Below are 20,616 nucleotides of genomic sequence, written 5' to 3'. Positions count from 1 at the left end.
AGTATCATTAAATATAAAACACATGATTTTTTTTTTGGTATTGATAAAACACACGATGATTGTATGAATTCCAAAAACTTCATCAAAAAATTGGATCTGCCGAAAAAGCCCATTAGTTTAGACAAGTGATGTTGTGCTGTCGTCATAGACTCATTAGCTAATCAGCCCAACGGCCCAATATGGATCATCAGAGTTGAATTAAATTGATGGACCAAATTCAGTGATACAAAAAAAATTACAACAAATTATGTGGGCACCATTGAAATTAAATGAAATCTCGAGGTGCAAATTGAAATTTTCCTTCAATTCAGCATTTCGCTTCTACCTGCGAGAAGAATCACATTTGGTCATTTGTACTAAAATATAAAATAAACAGATGACGCTTCTTATGTCACGCGCTACTGTCTCTTCTTCGATGTCCATGACGTTTTCGAGGCAGCTCAAGAGATTCGCCCCCACTCTACTGATTCACAGAACTGCCAGAAATTTCTCCGTGAAGATGGCGACTGAGTCGCCCACTCGGAGCCTCATCCACACCCTCAATCTCCCGAGTCAACTCGATCAACCCGTCTCCGTTGTGGCTGCTCCGGGCCTCTCCGACACCCAATTCAAGCAAGAAATCTCTCCCTTTTATTGTTTTCATATGTTTATGTATTACATTTATATATGTTGATAAGATGAATTAATGGGTGTGTCATATATGTGCTTATTTTTTTGTGTATATTTGCTGTTGTATGCCTAATTAAGAATGCCCATTTCAATGTATTGTACTCAATTGGATACATTTGTAATCTTCAGTAATAATTCTTCCATGTTTATATGGGCTTGTGTAGAAAGAGCTTTTTCTATGATTTCCCTATATTTGGGTATAAGGAGTTGAATGCTGGTGGTAGACAAAATTAGATCTTTTTGTGCTTGTCCTTCGAGTGACGAGGGAAGGGAAATTCGCAGCCACTACCCGAATGTGTGCATTAGATAAATCCACCTTGTTAGGCTTTAGGATGTCCATAGCTAACTGGCTCCAATAAAAAAGGTTAATAGGTCACTCTTGCTGGGAGTCGAACTTGTAACCTTGTAGTTAGTAAGTCAATAGCCTAACCAATTTGAGTGGGATTGCCCCCTTTTTGTGCTCGTCTTTGGAATCAAGTGGAGTTGTTTGATGTTTGCAGGAATGCTATTGAGTCCTCTCTATTCAAGCAGTGGCTGAAAAATATACAGACTGAAACAGGCCTGCTAGCTAATGGATCAATGTCTTTGACACAAGTGCTGATTCAGGTTTAGCAATGTTTTCCAAAGCTTTTATATGTAAATTCTATAGGTAGCAGCTTTATTATTTTTTTTTTGAAGTTCTCTTTCTTTCATATAATCCACCTTGCCGGAGCAGGGTGTAGATATGTTTGGCAAACGTGTTGGGTTTCTCAAGTTCAAAGCGGATATTATTGATAAGGAGACAGGACAAAAGGTATGTGAAGAGAGTTCTCATTGCCTTTCAATTATTGTTAACATGTTTTTAAGTAGTTGCATTTCCCTCGCTTCCTTTATGTAATTGTCTGTTAATCACTTAGAAAAAAAAAATATTAGCCACTTTTCTTGACATGGCTTGCATTTTCATTTACCCCTCACTAGTTTGTGGATTTTTCCGTTGATCTTGTACTACACGAGTATTTGTTTTTTCCCATTTATTATGTCTATATATAAAATGCTTAGGTTCCTGGTATTGTCTTTGCACGAGGACCAGCTGTTGCAGTGCTAATCATTTTGGAGTCGGAGGGTGAGAATTATGTTGTGCTCACGGAGCAGGTAATTTTTCCATGCCGCTATCTCTATTCACTATTGATATATCCTTGCAGGATATCCGTTTTCCATTTCTTTTTTCTCACATAGCTATTAGCTGATGATATTTATAAACTCTAAATGGAGTTCAAATGTGTAAAAGGTCAGGGTCCCTGTTGGGAGGCTTGTATTGGAATTGCCAGCCGGAATGTTAGATGATGACAATGGTGACTTTGCGGGAACAGCAGTTCGAGAGGTCTGTCTCTCTCGTACACACACATGAAACACACACAGAGATATATGCATCTCGTATGCACGCTTCTTTAAAGAAGTCTCGTACCGTCTTTATTCCCTGTTATCAAATCATTTTAGTTCTCTGTGATCAAATCTCAACTCCTCAAGTGTTCAATCTCATATTCTCATTAGCTAAAGAAGTCTAATAGTCACTAATTTAATTTTGGTAAAAAAATGACTTTAATTTATGTTAAAAGTGCCTAACATACAACTGTACATATATATTAATATCTGGCAGGTTGAAGAAGAGACCGGAATACATTTAAATGCGCAAGACATGATTGACCTTACAGCGCTTCTGGACCCTTCAACTGGCTGCAGAGTCTTCCCTTCTCCTGTATGTGTTTCCCTATTCCAATCGTTCGTTTCTTATGGTTTTTGGCATCTCACATATGCTTGACTACAATAAATTCAAGAAGAGAAATATGCCATCAAGATTTTGCTACCTCATCATTTAGCTGATTTAACTAGCAATCATAGTACTTTGTGGCTTTGAATCTGTAGATTAGTGATTAGTCCATCTTTATTCTCCTTTAAATTGCGTTTTTATTATGGTTCCTTCATGCTAGGGAGCCTGTGATGAGGAGATTAGTCTGTTTCTGTACAGAGGGAATGTGAGTAAAGAGAAAATCAGACAGCTACAAGGGAAAGAAACAGGCCTTCGAGATCATGGCGAGCTAATTAAGGTGCATGTTGTTCCGTATGAGAAACTTTGGCGCACTACTGCTGATGCAAAAACGCTAACTGCTATTGCCCTATACGAGATGGCCAAAAGGGACGGTCTGCTGCCATCTTCAAGAACCTGAATGGTTACTCGTTTATGCATCGTAGGGTTGAATTTTGGACCTTGCATTTAACCTAATGTTGGTCATAGGAATCTAGTTATTGCAATACCACATCTTGAGGTAAAAACAGATACTGAAACTTTTCTGCAAATGTAATTTGCCATTTGGTGCACATTTCATTCAGAATGAAGAAATGTTAAAAAGTAAAAACTGCATTTGATGTTTGCTTCAATTTTGTAAACTATAATACTTTGAAGTGTCCTGAAGGATGATAGGTGTTGGACAGAACAGAATGACCGTATGTAATCATATGATGCTGGTAATCCTAAATGTTCTAATATCACAATTAATAAAATAACAGTTATGTTCATGTTGACATATTGAATATTGTAAATCTTGTCTTCTTTACTTTCTGAATTTTTATTCCCGTTTATCGAGATTCTCAATAGTAATAATTGGGTGAATGCACAGAGCTATAAAGCTTGCAAATGTATGACAAATCCAACAAAAGTCAAGAAACTATACACTTTTAGATTTTGCCATTTGCTTCCCAGATTGTAACTCCATCACAGGTGCAGAGTTTCTTGTAGTTCTCACCAACTCCAGCACTTCTAGCTATCACTGCTGCTTTAATGCCCGGATCCGATTTATCTTCAGTTTCATACACAACTATTGCTCGCCCAATAAGATCCGCGATTCTTAGCTTTTCTTTAACACCAGAATAGAATGCTTCGCCTTTTTCATCAACATCTAGTGTTCCCAGGTCGCCAAGTGGCTGAAATAGCGAAATATCAATAAGCATTACTCAATGGACTTGCAGCATTTGAAGTTTTGAACACAGTAAATATATTACTAGGCAAATGAAGACAACAGTCCAAAGAGTCTCGGGATGGAAAGCGCACCTGGTTTCCAGTGTCGGGAGTTGGATTGTACACGTTGCCAGTGCTGGCTGCGCCTTGTGTCAGATCGCCATATTGATTGATTGACCAACTGTGCCTTCCAGGTGAGAGTCCCGTGAAGTTAGCTTCAATTCTAGCCATCTCCATAGTCACTTGGGCAAAACGAACGACCCCAAAAATATCTGGTCCTTTGAATTCAGCTACGGCAGCAGAAATAAGAAAATCTGCTCAACATCGTCAAAGATCATAAGGTGAAGATGACACGAATCAAATCATAGAGGAATGAGAAAAAGAGTTTTACTAAATCTTCATGGAATATAACTAGAAATCAAACCTTCTGGAACCCCTTGTCCAATCAGTCGAGCCTTTCGACCAGTTTGCTCCAAAGCATCAGTTAAAGTCTTCACAGGCAACGACCCAAGAACTTTCACAACTTGATTACTCAGATCCACGTCCACATTCTTCACCCCTGAAACAGAAAACTGACAAAAATGAATTTACTGCAATAAAAAAATTCTGAACAAGAATATCATAACAAAATATCACTACTCCTAGCACTCACCTTCAATAGCCTGCAATTTAGTCTTGACAGACTTAACACAGCCTTCACACGACATGTCCACCATAAACTCTGTCTGTCATCACGTCATCAACAAATCATCAAATTAAGAATCCTAGAATCAATAAAGCAATACCCTAAAACATAACCTGAACGTCCTTTATACTAACCTTGAAATGAAAAGCTTCATACAGTATCTAAAGAAAATACATACTATCACATATGTAAATGTGCAATAAGTCAATAACATTGCAAAATGCTCCAAGAATAACAAAAACAACTTAGGCAAAACAATGTCTTAATGTACTGCATATGGGTTGTTTACAAGAAATGCAGTCAAGATGATCTAGTCTTCTGCATTATGCTCCAAAGCAGACAAATCATCACATTTATAACTAAAGGCCTGCAAAGATTTGTTTTTTACTATAAATTTACCTCCTCTTTCAATATATATACACATTTAATCCTGTACTACATCATTTCCATATCCAAGGGGTTACTTAGTCTGTCCTTGTACCACTAATGCTTCAAATCATGCTAACCATCATTATTAGGCCTTGTTTGGTAAAATAGTTAGCTTATCAACCAATTTTGGCTTATTTGACCACTATTAGCCGTTTGACTTGGTTAAAAAATCATATAAGTGTTTAGTTAATCAGCTTTTTGTAACTTCAAAATGCTAAAATTCAAAAAGCTTATCAAAACAACTTTTGCAATTAGCTTTTTGAGAAAAGAAATTATACCAAACAGCTATCAACTAACAACTAATTTACCAAACGTTTTTCTACAATCAGCTAATGTTATCAACTAGTTATATCCTCTAACTCAATCAACTAACTAACATCCATTTACCAAACAGGCATAAACCATTACGGAGTATACTTACCAGCAATTCCGGCAAGACAGCGCCGTCCTACAAATGCAAAAAAACAAAGAAACAAATAATATAAAAATCAGATTTTTAGTGGAAGAGAAGTATTAGGTAAAGAGTAGTAAAAATCACAGTACTTGAAGGGACGATAACTGTTGATCGGAAGAAGGCGCCTCCATCTGAACAGCCGAAGGAGGGTGATAGGATTTCGCAAAAGCAAGTCCGGCGGGTCTGAGAATTGGGTTGGAACAAGAAACCGACCCGAAAGTGGGGTTCTTGGAGAGGCGCAGAGAGTAAGTAGATGGCTTGGAAGAAGAGGAAGAAGAAGAAGCTGCAATGGCAGCTGCCGTTGGTATTGCTGCTATTATCGCAGTTGTTTTTGCAGTCGCCACTGACCTCAAAAATGCCATTTTTTTTTGGGTTCAGCTGGAGGCTTCTGGATTCATCGGATGCCGCTAAGCGGGTAGTTTTATTCGTTTTTCAGTTAAATATTCGAGTGTGAATCGGGGCAACTTTGTCGGCTATTATTGGGCTTTACTATGGGCTGCTTCTCTAGTCATTTATATTAGTGGGCTTATGTTTGTGGACCAAAGTATACCAGCACGAGTTAATTCCAGCAATGGTCCTCTGGCTATGTTGATTTTTTAAAATTAGTCCCCGGCTTTTAATTTGAATATTTAAATCCCTTAACATTCATATTCTTCCCAATGTTAGTCCTTTAGTCAAATTTTGGTTAAGTTGAGGTCAAATGAAGGGATAAAATTGTTCGTTCACCTATATAGTACTCATATTTCTCTTGTCCTATACGCTATATATATGAATATAATCTCAGTCGAATTCGAAGATTAATGGCTTCGATTGAGACTTCGAAGCCATTATAAACACAAATTTTATATCTTATGAAGTCAAATTTTGTATATTGAACTAGGTTGTACAGTGCACTGTGAACCCTATTCCACGATATAATGATTGATAAAAATATTTTATATATACTTGCCACATTAGAAGATAACTATTGATAGGGAATATACCCCGGTCTTACCTCCCTATACGGTCACGCTCTCATTTTATAGTCGGATCGAGATCAAACGGTTCGGGTTAAGGTCAAAGTTAACGGGTCAATTTTAGGGCCTATATAAAGGACCCTAGTCCTACATGTAAAAGACTTTTGGGGCTCCCCCTCTCTTCTTAAGACTTTAGAAACTAAGTGCTCCCTCCTCTCTCTATGGCTCAATATCAGTTAATAAAAGAGAGGAATTTGAGGGCTAATTTCTTCCATCTATTCTATACTTCACATATATTGCTATACACATGAGTAGAAGGGGAAATTAAACACTATCAACTATAATTAAGGGAGTAAAATTTGAGAGTGCATCAAATCTCATTTATCTCCCTCAAGACTTCAGGTAGGCAGATTTTCAGAATTATTGAACCGAGATTCCTTTAGGTCACATCAACCAGTCGCCCAATGTGAAAACACACAACTTAATGTTGTCGCTTAGGTTAGTATCATCACTGGCGATACTTACAAGTCCTAACAACGCTATGGTTTCCTCAAAATTTCATCCTATTGTCAGCCGGCTGTCTGTAACCCAATATAATGCCAAACATAAATTAAAGCCGGCAGGATAGATACCATGGCCGGAATCTTTCACTTCAGTTCAATACACCTCTATATATACCTTATCCTTTTGGTTTCCGATCATCCAAAATTCAACTTTGTTCAGTGTTTTTAGCCATGAAGGGCACAAACATGGCGAAAACGTTGTCGATTCTTTGTATAGCCTTTGTCTCCATCTTTCATTCAACCATTGCAGAAAACATTAATGGCGGCATGGATATTTATATTGTTCATGTAAGCAAAGCTGTTGCCCAGAATAGTGCTGATGAGCCAGAAGATTTGGAAACCTATTACCGATCGTTTCTGCCGGAAACTAACACGGCGGTAAGTCCCGAGGATTTGCCGAGCATAGTTTACTCGTATCGCCATGTTGCTTCTGGTTTTGCGGCGAAATTGTCGGTAGAAATGGTGGAAGAACTGAGCAAGAAAGATGGGTTTGTCTCGGCCAGGCGTCAGAAGGTTTACAGTTTGCATACAACTCACACTCCAAACTTCTTGGGGCTGTACCAGAATTATGGGTTTTGGCCGGAATCAAACTTTGGGAAGGGGGTGATCATCGGAATGTTGGACACCGGGATCACCCCTGATCATCCATCTTTCAATGATGAAGGTATTCTTAAATATAAATATATATTAATATAGATCAGACCTAATAAAACTTGCCAAGTATCTTATGCACATATGACACCTCAGATTGAATTTCAATGGTGCTCTATTGACTCTTTAAGCTATAACATTTAGAGACTAACTCAGTCATATACTCAGGTGGTCTATTGACTCTTTAAACTATAACAGTTGGAGACTAACTCAATCATATACTGGCCTGCACTGCACCACAACCAGTTAATAATTAATATATGGTCTTGTTTGATAAAATAGTTAATATATCAGTCAATTTTGATTACAGGTATGCCGGCGCCGCCGGCGAAATGGAAGGGGAAATGCGAGTTGAATGGTACTACGTGTAACAGAAAGCTGATTGGTGCGAGGAATTTTGTGAGGGAAGAGGCGTCTGAGCCTCCGATTGATGCAGAAGGCCATGGAACTCACACGGCCAGCACGGCGGCCGGAAACTTTGTGAAGGGTGCGGCACTCTATGATAACGCGAAGGGCACGGCGGCGGGAATGGCGCCGCTTGCTCACTTAGCAATCTACAAGGTATGCAATGACGACTGCGACGAATCCGACATTCTGGCCGCCATGGACGCCGCCGTCGAAGACGGCGTCGATATCCTCTCCCTCTCCCTCGGAGGATACTCCTCCGACTTCTACGACGACACCACGGCGTTGGGCGCGTTTTCCGCGATGCAGAAGGGTATTTTCGTCAGTTGCTCGGCCGGAAATTCCGGGCCGGATAATACCAGCCTGTCAAATGAAGCGCCCTGGATTCTAACCGTCGGCGCTTCTTCCATTGACAGAACGTTAAGGGCCACGGCCGTGCTGGGAAACGGCCTGGAATTTGAAGGCCAATCCGCTTTCCAAATCCAGGGCTTCCCCTCCACACAATTGCCATTAATATACCCCGGATTACAAGACGAAGATGCCGGATATTGCGGAGAAGGAACCTTAAACAACACGAACGTCCGAGGTAAGGTTGTCGTGTGCGACAAAGGCGGCGGCGTCCGCAGAATCGACAAGGGCGCGACCGTGAAAGCGGCGGGCGGCGCCGCCATGATTATAGTCAACGAGGAAGAAGATGGATACACTATCATAGCCGACACTCATGTTCTCCCCGCGACAGAACTGAACTACATAGACGGGGTCAAAATTAAAACCTACATAAATTCCTCGGATTCCCCGACCGCAACGGTTGTGTTCAAAGGAACAAAAATCGGAGATAAAAACGCTCCCGCCGTGTCATCTTTCTCATCCCGAGGACCGAGCTATGCCAGCCCTGGAATTCTGAAACCCGACATTATCGGCCCCGGAGTAAACATCCTCGCCGCCTGGCCATTCTCCGTGGAAAACATCACAAACACGAAATCCACATTCAACATAATCTCCGGCACCTCAATGTCGTGCCCGCACCTTAGCGGCATCGCCGCTTTGCTGAAAAGCGCGCACCCTGATTGGTCCCCAGCCGCCATTAAATCCGCCCTCATGACCACGGCCGATCAGGCGAACTTGGACGGCGGTGACATTCTTGACGAGAGATTAATTCCGGCGGACGTTTTCTCCATCGGCGCCGGCCATGTGAATCCGGCGAGAGCGAATAATCCGGGGCTGGTTTACGACATTCACCCAGACGATTACATTCCATATTTATGTGGCCTCAACTATACAGACAGAGAAATGGGACAAATTTTGCAGTATAAATTTAAGTGCTCTGAGGTTTCAAGCATCCCTGAAGCCCAACTCAATTACCCTTCCTTTTCCATTAAACTCGGAACGGCTTCTCAGACATATACGAGAACAGTTAAGAATGTTGGAGAGGCGAACTCGAGTTACAGTGTGAGGATTGAGAATGTTCCCGGAGTTGATATTGTGGTGGAGCCTGAAACATTGGTGTTTACTGCAACAAACCAAGAGACAACATATAAAGTTAGGTTTAGCCTGTCGTCTGGGGAAATCTATAATGTCCCTTTTGTTCAAGGAGCTATTTCCTGGGTTTCTGCCAACAACGTTGTTAGGAGTCCTGTGGTAGTCATGTTCGAATGAAGGAGAAGGAAAGCTAGCTGTACTCCTTCTACCACTTAAACGAATTTCCATGAAAGCTACAGTGGAAGGCCTGGAAATTAAATGTCTGTGTAACATATTTTTGCTTCTTTTACTTGCATGAAATTTTCTATGTTTCTAAAATTTCTAATGTATCAGTGATGAAATAAGAACCCAATATAGCATGGGCTAGCTAGGTATTACCCAATCCAACAATATTGGCAAATTATGTTGTGGAATTGTGGTGCACTACAGTATTACTAATAAATGTTCATTTTTAGTATACTGAAGGTTATTTTTAATGTATTGGAGTTCAATTTTTAGGTGGTATATATTAGAAATAATGAATACAAAAGAATTAAACACTTAAAAATCATTCGTCTATAGACAATATGCAGGGCTGTTCCAATAAAAATTGGGGCCCTGTGCCATGTCTTAATTTGGGACCATTTTTTTCGAGTAATTTCTATATATAAATAATAGTTGTTCAAAAAGTTGTATCAAAATATAAATATTGTATAAAAATGCATATATATTGGAATTGGCAATGTCTTTGCTAATTGAGATTTAGATTAGGGAATATATAAATATATTAGAATTGGCAATATATATATATATTGGGTTTTTAAAAGCAATTGTCAATTGGGTTCAATTACATCTTGTCACAAATTGGTCCATTCTTTATACATTTAGCCTAAATTTTTGTAAACTATATATACATATAAATTTTTTTTTAAATATGGGGCCCCCAAAAATTGGGGGCCCTGTTTGACTGCACATGTTAGACATGCTTAGATACGACCCTGACAATATGCACATACAATTGTTGATGTTTGTCACTAGGGGCTCGCATTTGGGCTGGTCTCATTCCATGCGAGACATGGAAGGCCATAATTGGCTCCCTTGACTTGACATGAGGTGTCGGGTGTGCATGCTTCCTAAGAACTTAATGAACGAATATAATTACTATGTATTAAAAAGAATTTTTAGTTTTTTTTTTAATTATTAGCAATAAACCTTATATTTATATTTAACTTCAAATAATGATACAATGATAGAGGCAAGTATATTACATTAATTCTAGCTATAAGCTAAGGCCATTAATTTTCCAAATTATTGTCTTTGCACTTCTCTTCCATTCCCCCTAACCCTCCCCCAACATAAAAGAAAAAGAAAACCCCTAGCTATGAAGCTAATGAAAAAAAAATAATACTAATAATAATTAATCAACCCAACAACATAAATTAATATTTCTAAATTAAAAACCACCATGATTATATACTAACACGGACAGCTTCTGCTCCAGCTGAGTTGGATCAATGCTCCCCCCTCCAATCACCTGCAATTTTATATTAAAAAAAAATTGATACTATAGACACATTTAACGCTTATATATATAAGGATACAAGCCAAAAGTATCTTGGGAAAAAAAATTTAGGTTTATACCGAGTAAATTGTCTCCACATTACGTATACAACTCAAAATATTTCTTATTCACTTTGAAGTTGTATAGGTGTAACCGTGTAAGAAGCACTAATGTTAATTAACACCTTAATTAGAACTTTCTTTTATATATTTATGAAAATTTTTAAGGTGTTGATCAATACCAATATTGTCATTTTGAATCAGATATGATCATATCGGGTATAATCCAAAAGTATACATATAGTTGATATATATGAAATGTTTTTCCTATTATAATATTTTACTATATGCGTTACATATATACATACCTCAGCCTCAATAGTTTGAAGCAGCCTATCATTGACTTTGATGGAACAGCAGTTGTTAATGGACAGCCCATCTCCGACAAGCACCTTAAGTATCTTCGACAGGGACACGCCGCCGCCACCTTTGATTTTCTGGGCGCCAACGTTAACGGTGACCTCCACTCCTGCCCTGCAAGCCTTCACCGTTACTCTTCTGCTCTGTTCGTCATTATTATTATTATTATTATTATTGCATTCATCCCGACCCTTCATCAGGCTCGATGATGACGCTGCTGCCGGACGGAGTAGCGAGTTTGACGATAAATCCGCCGCCGCCTCCGTAACCCCTTTCAGTTCATCTCTCTTCGCGCTCAGCTTCTCCACCCTCTTTCTCAGATCTTTCACGTACCTCACCGTCTCCTGCAGACGGTCCGACGTTGAACGCTTTCCCTGAGCATAAAACAACCTAATAAGACATTGTTATATATATAACTCATAATTTCAACACAAATTTTAAACTTTCAGTTTCAAAAATAAACTAGTAGCCACTAACTTTTAAACCTTCAGTTTTCTGAAATACTACTGACTCATTACAATAGAGTTTACCTTGGCTTTCATTGAGGAGGAGGCCACAACATCTATCCCATATAAGAGACTAACTAGGTGTCACTAGACCACAAGATCCTTAGCTTTAAACTTTCAGTTTAAATAAAGTCTATTTAAATTACAAGCTTAAATTGATAATTGAACTATATAGGCTATGTTTGGCAAACCTAGCTGAAAAGGTAGCTGAAAGCTGAAAAGTAGCTGAAAACTGAAAAGCTATAAGCTCGAAGCTGAAATCTGAAGAGCTGTTAAGCTAGTTGTTATGCTTAAAAGTGTTTGGTAAAATTAGCTTTTTGATAAACTGATAAATATAAAAAGACTAAAAAGGAAGATTTAAATAATTTTAAATTTAAATAGGTTTGTTTATATATTAAAATATAAAATAATGAAATCAATATATTTAAATAAAATATAAAGTAAGAACATATATTTTCAAATATATAAAGTAAAAAAAATATTTATAATTCATAAGATTAAGTTCATATAAAAATTAATGTTCAAACACAAATGTCAAACTAAAATTACTATCAAACATAATGAAAAGAAAATGTCAAAAGGGTTTTAATTGAGAGGGGTAAAGGATGTCATTTATTTAAAATAATAAGGATAAAGATGGAAAAAAGTTAAAAAGCTACTAGCTTATTTTTGAAAAGCTACCTCAAGTAGCGTTTCAAAATAAGCTCTTATTTTAAGCTAGTAGCTTATTTTGAGAACATTACCAAACAGAGCTTATAGCTTATTAGTAGCTTAAAATAAGCTATAAGCTCCTAAATAAGCTCTGCCAAACAGAGCCATATTTATATTTTATATTATAAAGTTTCATTATAAATCTCTACTCTCTCAATTTTACTTTCTAATTTTTCAAAAAATGATAAATAAAACTTTGAAGTTAAGTAGTATTTTCCTTTCCTATGTCATATGCCTCGACAAAACTCAACAAATACATCACGTGCGTGACGATGATCGTTTAAGAATTAGACGTGCGTTCAGTCATTGGTTGTCTACTTGTCTGGATGATGATCGTTATAGTATAAATATTTTGTCCTCCCGTACAAACGTGCAGCATCTTAAGCTGTCATCTGCTATCATCTTGTTTAATTTCAATAATTCTGGGAACAGTTTTCCTTGGGACCTTCATATTTTTCTGCATCTTGAATGCATCAGTTCTGCATGCCATTTATATATATATATATATAAAAGCTCACAGTGGGTGTGCTATGGATGGAGCTCAGGACTTTAATTGAAAATGGATATGAACTGGTTTAGATGCTGACTGACTCAAATTAAGAAGACTAATAGATAAAGTAATTTTCTTAGATAGTCGAATGAAACTGGATAATAATTATAATTATTTTTTTTTCCTTTCATGTCAAGGTGTATTTTCACTTCATGAAAGTAAAAAATAATATGGTTTAGTAATAATTTATAGTCTAGAAACTAGACAAAAATGATATAGTGACCAAACGAGCGATCATAGGAATATAATGTATACATGCATGTCAACGTAATATGAACAGTGACCAATCTTCTAATTCTACAATAATGTCCCAAGTATTTGTCCACGTCTTGAATGTATATGTGTGTGTATATATGTATGCATATGTATATATACATATATGATATTGAAAGAAAGAGAATATAAATGTATGTGAAACTGGACAAAAATGTAACATAGTAAGTTTTACTAAAGGTGAAAATATAGGGATCCAGCAACAACATATATGTAAGAGACATTATTACTTACCTCATTTAAATGTATGGAGTACAAAATTTAAAACTAGGAAATATTGTGGTTAAGTGAATTGAAGAAGGTGTACTGGGGCTTAATATGTCCGATCCCCTCATGTTTGCGGGATAGTCTTTACACAAAATTAAAAGATGTGGGTATAATATAGTCAAGTTGGTCAGTTAGTTACTTGGTAATCATAAGGTTACAAGTTTTATTTTCGCAGGGAGTGACTATTGGCCTTCCCGCACACCTTAAGGGTCAAAATGTCGGTCTCAACCTATATTATCTCGAAATATTAATGCATTGATCGAAGATGCATTCTTGATCAATCCATCCAATTATATGTGTCTAGTGGCACAAAATGACTCCCCTAAATGGGAGGTTATGGGTTATGAGTTATGGGTTCGAGCCCTAGTCGGGGCAATATTAACTCTTTAGTGCTTTAGTAGGTTGAGAAATATTTATGAACGTTAACAGATACTACGTTGTAAAGCAGAAGTGTACGAACCTTAATATACTCATAAGGGATTAATCCAACCAGACTTTTGTAAAGGCCACCCATCTCCTTCCTCCGTTGCCGTTCAACGTCCCGCCGTATAATCTTCCTCTCCTGGTGAGGATTATTAGGGTTCCTCTGCTGCAGCTGCTGATGTTGTTGTAGTACGACGTTATGTTTCATGGTCGGGACGACATCATCGTCACCCTTAAGAAGATCAAAAACCAGCAAAGGATTACTGTTGTGGTCGGAAACCGGCGGTCTGGTTTGCTGCCGTGCAGAAATGGGAGAAAAATGCAGCAATCCATCCTGAAATGGAAATGTCGATGAAATTTGTTCCATTTTTAACAACAGTAAATATATATTCTTCTTCTTCTTCTTCTTCAATTCTTATTTTCTTTTGAAGCCCCGAGGGGAATTATATATACATGCATGATAATATATACATCCATGGCTGTACAGAAAAAAAAAAAAAAAAAAAAAAAAANCATGAAAGTAAAAAATAATATGGTTTAGTAATAATTTATAGTCTAGAAACTAGACAAAAATGATATAGTGACCAAACGAGCGATCATAGGAATATAATGTATACATGCATGTCAACGTAATATGAACAGTGACCAATCTTCTAATTCTACAATAATGTCCCAAGTATTTGTCCACGTCTTGAATGTATATGTGTGTGTATATATGTATGCATATGTATATATACATATATGATATTGAAAGAAAGAGAATATAAATGTATGTGAAACTGGACAAAAATGTAACATAGTAAGTTTTACTAAAGGTGAAAATATAGGGATCCAGCAACAACATATATGTAAGAGACATTATTACTTACCTCATTTAAATGTATGGAGTACAAAATTTAAAACTAGGAAATATTGTGGTTAAGTGAATTGAAGAAGGTGTACTGGGGCTTAATATGTCCGATCCCCTCATGTTTGCGGGATAGTCTTTACACAAAATTAAAAGATGTGGGTATAATATAGTCAAGTTGGTCAGTTAGTTACTTGGTAATCATAAGGTTACAAGTTTTATTTTCGCAGGGAGTGACTATTGGCCTTCCCGCACACCTTAAGGGTCAAAATGTCGGTCTCAACCTATATTATCTCGAAATATTAATGCATTGATCGAAGATGCATTCTTGATCAATCCATCCAATTATATGTGTCTAGTGGCACAAAATGACTCCCCTAAATGGGAGGTTATGGGTTATGAGTTATGGGTTCGAGCCCTAGTCGGGGCAATATTAACTCTTTAGTGCTTTAGTAGGTTGAGAAATATTTATGAACGTTAACAGATACTACGTTGTAAAGCAGAAGTGTACGAACCTTAATATACTCATAAGGGATTAATCCAACCAGACTTTTGTAAAGGCCACCCATCTCCTTCCTCCGTTGCCGTTCAACGTCCCGCCGTATAATCTTCCTCTCCTGGTGAGGATTATTAGGGTTCCTCTGCTGCAGCTGCTGATGTTGTTGTAGTACGACGTTATGTTTCATGGTCGGGACGACATCATCGTCACCCTTAAGAAGATCAAAAACCAGCAAAGGATTACTGTTGTGGTCGGAAACCGGCGGTCTGGTTTGCTGCCGTGCAGAAATGGGAGAAAAATGCAGCAATCCATCCTGAAATGGAAATGTCGATGAAATTTGTTCCATTTTTAACAACAGTAAATATATATTCTTCTTCTTCTTCTTCTTCAATTCTTATTTTCTTTTGAAGCCCCGAGGGGAATTATATATACATGCATGATAATATATACATCCATGGCTGTACAGAAAAAAAAAAAAAAAAAAAAAAAAANAAGTGAATTGAAGAAGGTGTACTGGGGCTTAATATGTCCGATCCCCTCATGTTTGCGGGATAGTCTTTACACAAAATTAAAAGATGTGGGTATAATATAGTCAAGTTGGTCAGTTAGTTACTTGGTAATCATAAGGTTACAAGTTTTATTTTCGCAGGGAGTGACTATTGGCCTTCCCGCACACCTTAAGGGTCAAAATGTCGGTCTCAACCTATATTATCTCGAAATATTAATGCATTGATCGAAGATGCATTCTTGATCAATCCATCCAATTATATGTGTCTAGTGGCACAAAATGACTCCCCTAAATGGGAGGTTATGGGTTATGAGTTATGGGTTCGAGCCCTAGTCGGGGCAATATTAACTCTTTAGTGCTTTAGTAGGTTGAGAAATATTTATGAACGTTAACAGATACTACGTTGTAAAGCAGAAGTGTACGAACCTTAATATACTCATAAGGGATTAATCCAACCAGACTTTTGTAAAGGCCACCCATCTCCTTCCTCCGTTGCCGTTCAACGTCCCGCCGTATAATCTTCCTCTCCTGGTGAGGATTATTAGGGTTCCTCTGCTGCAGCTGCTGATGTTGTTGTAGTACGACGTTATGTTTCATGGTCGGGACGACATCATCGTCACCCTTAAGAAGATCAAAAACCAGCAAAGGATTACTGTTGTGGTCGGAAACCGGCGGTCTGGTTTGCTGCCGTGCAGAAATGGGAGAAAAATGCAGCAATCCATCCTGAAATGGAAATGTCGATGAAATTTGTTCCATTTTTAACAACAGTAAATATATATTCTTCTTCTTCTTCTTCTTCAATTCTTATTTTCTTTTGAAGCCCCGAGGGGAATTATATATACATGCATGATAATATATACATCCATGGCTGTACAGAAAAAAAAAAAAAAAAGAAAAAAAAGGAAAATTAAAGAAAAAAGAATATGTATGATCTTTCAACGTCAAACAATTTTGTATTGTTTTTTTTCCCGAAAACAGTACGCGTTAAGTTAACAAAACAGTATTGTAAAACATAAAATTAGCTCGTTGTGGTTTGATCCACCATTGATAAACAATTCTAAATGTTATCATCGCCATGTGCGGACTTAAAATATTAGCAATGATTGATCAACCACTGAAGAAGAGAGCCCATGGTGCAATCGCTAAAACAATAATGTTGAAAGGGATGTTCGTACCATAGCATATACTATATTTAAATATATGGGTTGATTTATGGGGTTTTCTTTGGAGGTATTCGAAATTTGGAACAGTTACCCTAATTCCCAATTTCCCATATCTATATGTGTCTCTTCGGAGACCGATAAAATTGGAACGGAGAAGATTAGCATGACCCCTGCATAAGGATGACACCGAACAAATCGATAATTGGTTAATATATATGCGTTTGTATTGTGGTAATTCAAGTTCGAAGTTCGACTCTATGTAGTACCTATCTCTTAGCTTTAATTTTTAGTTTGAGCCTGGAATCTATAGACAACCTAGGCTGGTTTACTTTCTGATTCTTTACTCGCTAAAGTTACAAATAAAGTAGGTTTCACACAGAGAGTAGCTGTGGATTTTTCTGTAAATTAAAGTTTGAGATAATTTGATTTATAATTAATGTATAATGAAGGCTAGAAGAGACAATCTATTTGCAAGCCAACTAATTAAGAGTTTATTGTTCTCATATTTAAATGTATCTAGTATACTCGTACAATCCGGATAGCATGCATGGTTGTATTCCGTATAAAAGATATTATTGTTAATTGATATATACTCAGTACTATTTTATTTATTTGTCAAACCAACTCTTTCTTTGTTAGGCAGAGATTTGGAACATTGAATCTCTACCGTCATGCTATCGAAACGTGATGCTTGCTTACTACTACACAACTTTAAGAAAAAAAAGTTAGTTACACATTTGCTACTAGTTATATATAATTTTTTGTGTAGTGCATGGTAAATGCTTGATTATGATAAGTGATGATATTATAGAAGTTCATGAATTTATCCAATTAAGGCACCCATGTGTTAGGAAGGGGGAGCGTAGGGTGGAGGCGTTGTAATATAAAGAAATAAAGTTGTATATATACTTACTACTAGCTATAATTTTTCCCCCTTAACAAAATCATAACATAAAATCTGAACCACTTATTAAAAGTCTTATTAATCGAACTAGACACATAAAATAAATTATACATATGAATTATTTTTTTAGGGTTTCATAAAGATTAGATGACATGTCCTATAATAGTAAAAACCCTCTTTTCAACCAAACTACAAAAGAAGCCTGGACCTAGTGGATACTATTTACTTGTGGTCCAACTCAAAGTGGGCGTTTGTATCTTTATGTACCATAATAATATGTTTGTACTATATATATACATATATGCATACCATAGTCTTGATTTATACAAGAAAGAGGTGAACCATGTTTTTATGATTTCTTTCATATATAATTGATAACTACGTTAACCAATCTGTACTGCCCTTCCTTAACATAATCGATATTATATATGCAATGGCAATATAGTAGTACTCAATTTTTTAAATAAATAAATAAATAAAATCACCAACTTCAGTACTAACGAATTATGAATGCAGCATATAAATATGTATTGTTTATATATTGCGTGTATGTATTGATTTTAATTAATTATTTATTTAACTAATTAATTAATTACTACTCCGTAAATTGAATACAATGCAGCATATAAATATCATATCAAAAATCTAATCAAGTCTAAGTCTAAAGATTTTTTGTTCTCTTTTTAACTCTGCTTGAGCTGCTACTATACAAATATACAATGCATATATTGGTTTCCTTCATGCATCTTGCATTCAATACAAATCTAAAATGCATTTACTTTTTTTTTTTTTTTTTTGAAAACAAATGCATTTACTTTTAATTGTATCTAATGCCGATTAGCACTTAAAAATTTCTTTCAAAAATATTGACACACACTCAACGTGGGATATTCGTAAAGAATATGTTGCGGAAGTGTGACAATTTGGATACCAAATTAAAATATGTACATGTACTCAAAATACATACTTTTTGGGACCCGTAACTACTGTTAGAAGGTGTGTTCATGTGTAACAGCCTGCAAATTACAAAGGAGAAATAAACTTTACTAAGAAGATACTGAGTTTGTCTCATATAAAGTATAGGAGTTGAGTGGTTTGGGTCGAACCCAACCAGCAAATTACACAAGAGAAATAAATTGCACTAAGAAGATGTTGAGTTTGTCTCATATAAAGTATAGGAGTTGAGTGGTTTATAATTTGGGTCGGGCCCGGGATAGATGCCTCTAAATACTTGTATCCCTAGATGGATTATCACTATCACAATTAATAAAAATAGCTTTGCTCTCGTGGACATAAGCGCATTGTCGAACCAAGTAAATCTTATCTTCTTTACTTATAACATTATGATTTGAGAATTATACGCCACCCACTCGATCACCTCTTTCGGATGTATTTGTTACTTTCGTTCTATACAATACTAAAATCTATTCGGTCCAAACGTCAATTGGGAGAAGACAAAGCAATACCGAATAAAACTCACGTTGGTATATATTTGTTTCCTTTAATAATAATATTACAAAAGACCTTTTCATCGACTGAATTGAAGAAACCAACTGCTACGTCCTGATGCCCCTTTTTTTTCCAGTAATTTATTCATTACATATGTGTATGTATTATTACCCTTATTCATTATATATGTGTACGCATATATGTGTGTATAATTAAATAAAATAGGTATATCTTTTGATTCTACGTACTATACACCAACAAAGTGAAAAGAGTTTTGTTGCCCTCAAATTAAACCCCACCTAGAGCAGTGCCATCGCATTGGTTGGGTATGGTTTCCTCTATTATTGCGACATATATTTTTGGCAAAAGATAGATTTACATATGCATCGATTATAGTAAAAATCCTCGACTATCAATCTGATCACTTCGGATTAAATCAATAAAAATGTCCAGAATGCCATCATCATGTAAGTAACGATAAAGTTTGGTGAAATCGAAAGACCAAAAGTGATCAAATTGATAGTGAAACATCACTAAAAGACAAATGCAATTATAGTTGAGATCATATGGAAAATGGATATTATTTCTACGTTAAAATTTCTCGCGTTTAGGGGTCCAAGTAGTATTTAAATAAATATATAAATAAATAAATAAATAAAAAAGAGCAATCTTCAAAGGCAAAATCCGTGCATTTGGTGTATAGTAATTCATGTATAGTATTCCTAAAAAGGCAAGGTGACACTATAATATCTTATCGCGCAAGAATCACATGTTTGACGTAGGAACCACTTGTGTATTTTTTTTAAAGAAATAATATTCTTAAATATAATATATAATATATGAATAATTGGTATGTATAAAGTAATGTACGTTCCATAACTTAAGATTTATATAAATATATAATATAATTGCATGCATTTGGCTTATTTTAGGTAAATATTATTATGCTAATTTTATTGAAAATCATTGTGTCGTACCTTTATAATACAAAATTTCTCAAGTAGCTCAACTAGCTAGCTAAGAGTTAAGTTAGACTTCTAATGGCTTCACTACGTAGTGATCAATTGCATTGATAGCCTCTTAAATAATTAGTACTAATTAACAAGTTAGTCTAAATTATTTTGGAAATTATTGATGTCTCTACGTGGTTTAATTTGTGAATGTGAATTTATGTTTTGTTAAACGGTTTGCAAGTCAAGCGACTCATTTGGTTGCTAGGGAGGTTGTTTCGTGGATGGGATGCCACTATGAGGCCAGGGAAGCGAAGGAAGTGG

The 20,616-nt window shown here is 36.4% G+C and overlaps 4 protein-coding genes and 1 pseudogene across 5 annotated transcripts; 3 read left to right on the top strand and 2 right to left on the bottom strand.

Annotated features, from left to right (window-relative positions):
• The first annotated feature begins 358 nt into the window (after positions 1-358).
• LOC116027592 (nudix hydrolase 14, chloroplastic) lies at positions 359-3,230 on the top strand. 2 transcript variants are annotated; one of them, XM_031269295.1, is made up of 7 exons: positions 359-612; positions 1,170-1,275; positions 1,385-1,462; positions 1,708-1,800; positions 1,937-2,029; positions 2,306-2,404; positions 2,637-3,230. In XM_031269295.1, exons 1-7 carry the CDS (start codon positions 377-379, stop codon positions 2,871-2,873), a joined length of 942 nt encoding a protein of 313 aa, XP_031125155.1. In that variant the 5' UTR covers positions 359-376; the 3' UTR covers positions 2,874-3,230. The 2 variants fall into 2 exon arrangements, with proteins under 2 accessions (XP_031125155.1, XP_031125156.1); XM_031269296.1 differs by having other exon boundaries at positions 2,675-2,690.
• Positions 3,231-3,237: 7 nt separating this feature from the next.
• On the bottom strand, positions 3,238-5,591 carry LOC116027591 (copper chaperone for superoxide dismutase, chloroplastic/cytosolic-like). Its single transcript, XM_031269294.1, has 6 exons — positions 5,319-5,591; positions 5,197-5,223; positions 4,314-4,386; positions 4,086-4,220; positions 3,755-3,975; positions 3,238-3,627 (listed from the first exon to the last, which is right to left on the bottom strand). Exons 1-6 carry the CDS (start codon positions 5,589-5,591, stop codon positions 3,382-3,384), a joined length of 975 nt encoding a protein of 324 aa, XP_031125154.1. The 3' UTR covers positions 3,238-3,381.
• Positions 5,592-6,934: 1,343 nt separating this feature from the next.
• LOC116027531 (subtilisin-like protease SBT1.7) lies at positions 6,935-9,460 on the top strand. Its single transcript, XM_031269234.1, has 2 exons — positions 6,935-7,412; positions 7,710-9,460. Exons 1-2 carry the CDS (start codon positions 6,935-6,937, stop codon positions 9,458-9,460), a joined length of 2,229 nt encoding a protein of 742 aa, XP_031125094.1.
• Positions 9,461-10,641: 1,181 nt separating this feature from the next.
• Positions 10,642-14,360, bottom strand: LOC116028107 (transcription factor bHLH36-like). The gene is made up of 3 exons (XM_031269904.1): positions 14,010-14,360; positions 11,191-11,616; positions 10,642-10,796 (listed from the first exon to the last, which is right to left on the bottom strand). Exons 1-3 carry the CDS (start codon positions 14,337-14,339, stop codon positions 10,716-10,718), a joined length of 837 nt encoding a protein of 278 aa, XP_031125764.1. The 5' UTR covers positions 14,340-14,360; the 3' UTR covers positions 10,642-10,715.
• Positions 14,361-17,110: 2,750 nt separating this feature from the next.
• On the top strand, positions 17,111-17,204 carry LOC116028136 (annotated as a pseudogene).
• The last annotated feature ends 3,412 nt before the right edge of the window (positions 17,205-20,616 follow it).

The sequence above is a fragment of the Ipomoea triloba genome, chromosome 8, assembly GCF_003576645.1.
Source record: "Ipomoea triloba cultivar NCNSP0323 chromosome 8, ASM357664v1".
In the NCBI taxonomy this organism is placed as follows: Eukaryota; Viridiplantae; Streptophyta; class Magnoliopsida; order Solanales; family Convolvulaceae; genus Ipomoea; species Ipomoea triloba.
The sequence above is the reverse complement of the archived record's forward strand: the minus strand, read 5'-3'. Positions and strand labels throughout refer to the sequence as shown.

Bases quoted from the DNA above. Each gene is read 5' to 3' on its own strand.
- LOC116027592 (XM_031269295.1), top strand. From the start codon at position 377: ATGACGCTTCTTATGTCACGCGCTACTGTCTCTTCTTCGATGTCCATG. The intron at 1,801-1,936 runs GTAATTTTTCCA...AATGTGTAAAAG, and splicing joins ATGTTGTGCTCACGGAGCAG to GTCAGGGTCCCTGTTGGGAG. The intron at 2,030-2,305 runs GTCTGTCTCTCT...AATATCTGGCAG, and splicing joins CGGGAACAGCAGTTCGAGAG to GTTGAAGAAGAGACCGGAAT.
- LOC116027591 (XM_031269294.1), bottom strand. From the start codon at position 5,591: ATGGCATTTTTGAGGTCAGTGGCGACTGCAAAAACAACTGCGATAATA. The intron at 4,387-5,196 runs GTAAGTATACTC...ACGTGATGACAG, and splicing joins CTGTCTTGCCGGAATTGCTG to ACAGAGTTTATGGTGGACAT. The intron at 4,221-4,313 runs GTGAGTGCTAGG...TTTCTGTTTCAG, and splicing joins TAAATTGCAGGCTATTGAAG to GGGTGAAGAATGTGGACGTG.
- LOC116027531 (XM_031269234.1), top strand. From the start codon at position 6,935: ATGGCGAAAACGTTGTCGATTCTTTGTATAGCCTTTGTCTCCATCTTT. The intron at 7,413-7,709 runs GTATTCTTAAAT...TTTTGATTACAG, and splicing joins TCCATCTTTCAATGATGAAG to GTATGCCGGCGCCGCCGGCG.
- LOC116028107 (XM_031269904.1), bottom strand. From the start codon at position 14,339: ATGGAACAAATTTCATCGACATTTCCATTTCAGGATGGATTGCTGCAT. The intron at 11,617-14,009 runs GTTCGTACACTT...TTTTATGCTCAG, and splicing joins TCCCTTATGAGTATATTAAG to GGAAAGCGTTCAACGTCGGA. The intron at 10,797-11,190 runs GTATGTATATAT...ATAAAATTGCAG, and splicing joins TTCAAACTATTGAGGCTGAG to GTGATTGGAGGGGGGAGCAT.